This window comes from Cajanus cajan, chromosome 1 (genome assembly GCF_000230855.2).
Source record: "Cajanus cajan strain Asha chromosome 1, NIPB_CcT2T_4, whole genome shotgun sequence".
NCBI lineage: Eukaryota > Viridiplantae > Streptophyta > Magnoliopsida > Fabales > Fabaceae > Cajanus > Cajanus cajan.
Window position 1 is genome coordinate 1,543,418 of NC_138517.1, and position 2,860 is coordinate 1,546,277.

The 2,860-nt window shown below is 35.9% G+C and overlaps 1 protein-coding gene across 1 annotated transcript; it reads left to right on the forward strand.

Moving 5' to 3' along the window:
- Positions 1-621: 621 nt before the first annotated feature.
- LOC109788661 (uncharacterized) lies at positions 622-2,272 on the forward strand. The gene has a single exon (XM_083072320.1). It carries the CDS (start codon positions 799-801, stop codon positions 1,852-1,854), a length of 1,056 nt encoding a protein of 351 aa, XP_082928446.1. The 5' UTR covers positions 622-798; the 3' UTR covers positions 1,855-2,272.
- Positions 2,273-2,860: the final 588 nt, after the last annotated feature.

Sequence of the window (2,860 nt, forward strand, 5' to 3'; positions counted from 1 at the left end):
TCTTTGTTGAGTGGTTTCACCCATTTTGTGGGGTTAGATGTAACCAACGTACTCTATTGTAATCTTTACGGTTTTAATGATATATATACATGTTGTTTTATTCTTTGTTGTGTTTGTTTCTATTCTTAATGCTTGCTTTGGATTGATCACCCTTTGCATGATTTAAGGTTCCATGGGTATTGGAAAATAACCTTTGAAACTAGTTCTGAAACATATGCCTAGTGGTGATTGTATCTAGGGATAGAGCTTGACCCATTAGTAGTCTTAAACCCTAGCCCGTAATGCGGGTGTAGATATTGGGTACTCAAGGGATTGATATTCAATATCCGCACCTAGGCTCTTTCTCTAAGGGATTAGGTTTGAGTAAACTCTTGGGTTGACTAAGCAATGAATTCAACAAGAGATTAAGGATACATTAGTGTTACGTTTGGTGAAATCTGACCCTCACAACCTCACAATACCACAATACCATTCCTTACCTTTTCCACTCACAAAACAATATTTATTTACAGCTTTCATTCCAATAGTCACAACTTTGAATTCACTGCACAAACTATGAAATTGGAATTATTCTTTAGTCACGAATAGTCAATAAATGCTTATATTACCTTCTAATCCCTGTGGATACGATATTTTTACTACTTGAACGGCCGGTATACTTGCCGTGTTTGAGACCGTTGATAGAATTAAACTAAATTTCAATTATAACAAAAGTACTTCAACGGAAATCTCAACAAGTACAGACATGCACTTGACCATGTTGACGTCGAGTACTCTCCTGACAGCCTATTTGAAGGCATGACTTTCAACACAAAGGAGGAAGTCCAACATGTTCTAAATGCATACCATATAAAGAAAGGTTTGTATTACAGGGTCGAGAAATCGTCACTAACATTAATTGTTGCACGTTGTGTTAACAGTACATGTGATTGGAGGTGCAGAACGACTTTTATTACTAAAAGCCAAAAGTGGGAGCTTCGTAAGCTATCAGGTGAACATTCTTATTCATCACCTATTATTACACAAGATCATGTTAACCTTGACTATGTATATATTAGCAAAAGTATTCTTCCTTTGGTGGAGAGTGATCCATCCATTTCTATTCCAACAATAATAGCACACATCAAAAGTGCTGAAGGGTACACGATCTCATACCGCAAAGCTTGGATGGCAAAGCAAAAGGCAATTAAAGACTTACATGGTAACTGGGAACAATCTTACCATGATTTACCCAAGTTGCTTAGTGCCATGAGTGGATTTCTTAATGGATTTGTTGTTGAGAAGCAAACAAGGCCACTATACAACCAACAAGGTGAGATGGTTCATCATTATGTTCAATTCCATAGAGTATTTTGGACATTTAAACCTTGTATTGATGAGTTCAAATACTGCAAACCCATTGTTCAAGTTGATGGCACATTCTTGTATGGCAAATACAAAGGAACTCTCCTTGTGGCCGGGGCTGAAGACAGTAACAACAAAATCTTTCCAATTGCCTTTGCAATTGTTGAGGGTGAAACAGAAGAGGCATGGTTTTTCTTTCTACATTATCTCAAAAGACATGTTTGCCCTCAAGATGACCTTTGCTTAATTTCGGACAAACACGAGTCTATCAAAAATGTGTACGCTAAACAAGGCAGTGGTTGGACACTTGAGAATTCAGTGCATGTATTATGTATTCGCCATATAGCTCAAAACTTCATGAGACATTTCAAGAATACAGAACGGAAAAAATTAATAATCAATATGGGTATGTACTTAGCATCATTTAATTACTTTAATTTGTTTCACCATATTTCAACATTACTAAATTGTTCATTTTTTCCTAATCTGATTTCACAGCTTATGGGATGACTGAGCCAAGATTCAATTACTACTACAACACTCTAAGGAGCAAACCAGAAACTGAAGGTGTAATTGAATGGCTCAACACCATACCAAAAGAACAATGGGCTCTTGCATGGGACGGTGGCCGACGATGGGGACACATGACTACCAACTTGGCTGAGGCAATTAAATCCATTCTTAAAAAAACAAGAAATTTGCCAATTTCTGCAATCATCATGTCGACTTATAAGAGATGTAATGCCTTATTCATCCAAAGGGGGAAGGAAGTCGATGCTAAACTTAGGGCTGGCCAAGTTTATACGGAAATAATGAATAGGGCCATCAGAGATGCAGAATCAAAGGCTAATAGTCATCATGTCCTCGAATTTGATCGTCACAGTACACGTTTTCTGGTGCAAGAGACCATTAACCCAAGGGAAACACGACCTACTGGAACTTTCACAGTTAGACTACATGACAACTGGTGTGACTGTGAAAAATTCCAAAAGCTACACATGCCATGCTCCCATGTTGTTGCTGCATGTAAGCATGTTCACCACGATTATAAATCTTACATAGATCCGGTATGCACATTATAATATGTTTCAAATGTGTATAACAAATTATTTGGTGAACTGCCTAATGAATCTTATTGGCTGGATTGTGAAGAACCGCAAATCATACCAAATCCGGAAAAGATTAGAAATAAAATAGGTCGTCCAAAGTCATCCAGAATACGCACTGAAATGGATATGGTTGAACCAGGACAACCAAGAAGATGTTCTCTCTGCAGGAATGTAGGTCACTCAAAGAATAAATGTCCTTATTGTCAAGGGAGTTCAAGTTATCAAGCTTAAAATGTCATCAAACCTTCTAAATATTGTATTTTGTTTACTATTATTTTAAATAAAAATTGTCTTTTTTTATTAATTTAAATTCATATTTATTTCATTATTTATTAAGTTAATAATTATTTCATTATTTATTTAGTTAATAATTATTTCATTATTTATTCTTATTCTAAAAACTTAAA

Coding starts and splice junctions, on each gene's coding strand:
- LOC109788661 (XM_083072320.1), top strand. CDS start 799: ATGACTTTCAACACAAAGGAGGAAGTCCAACATGTTCTAAATGCATAC.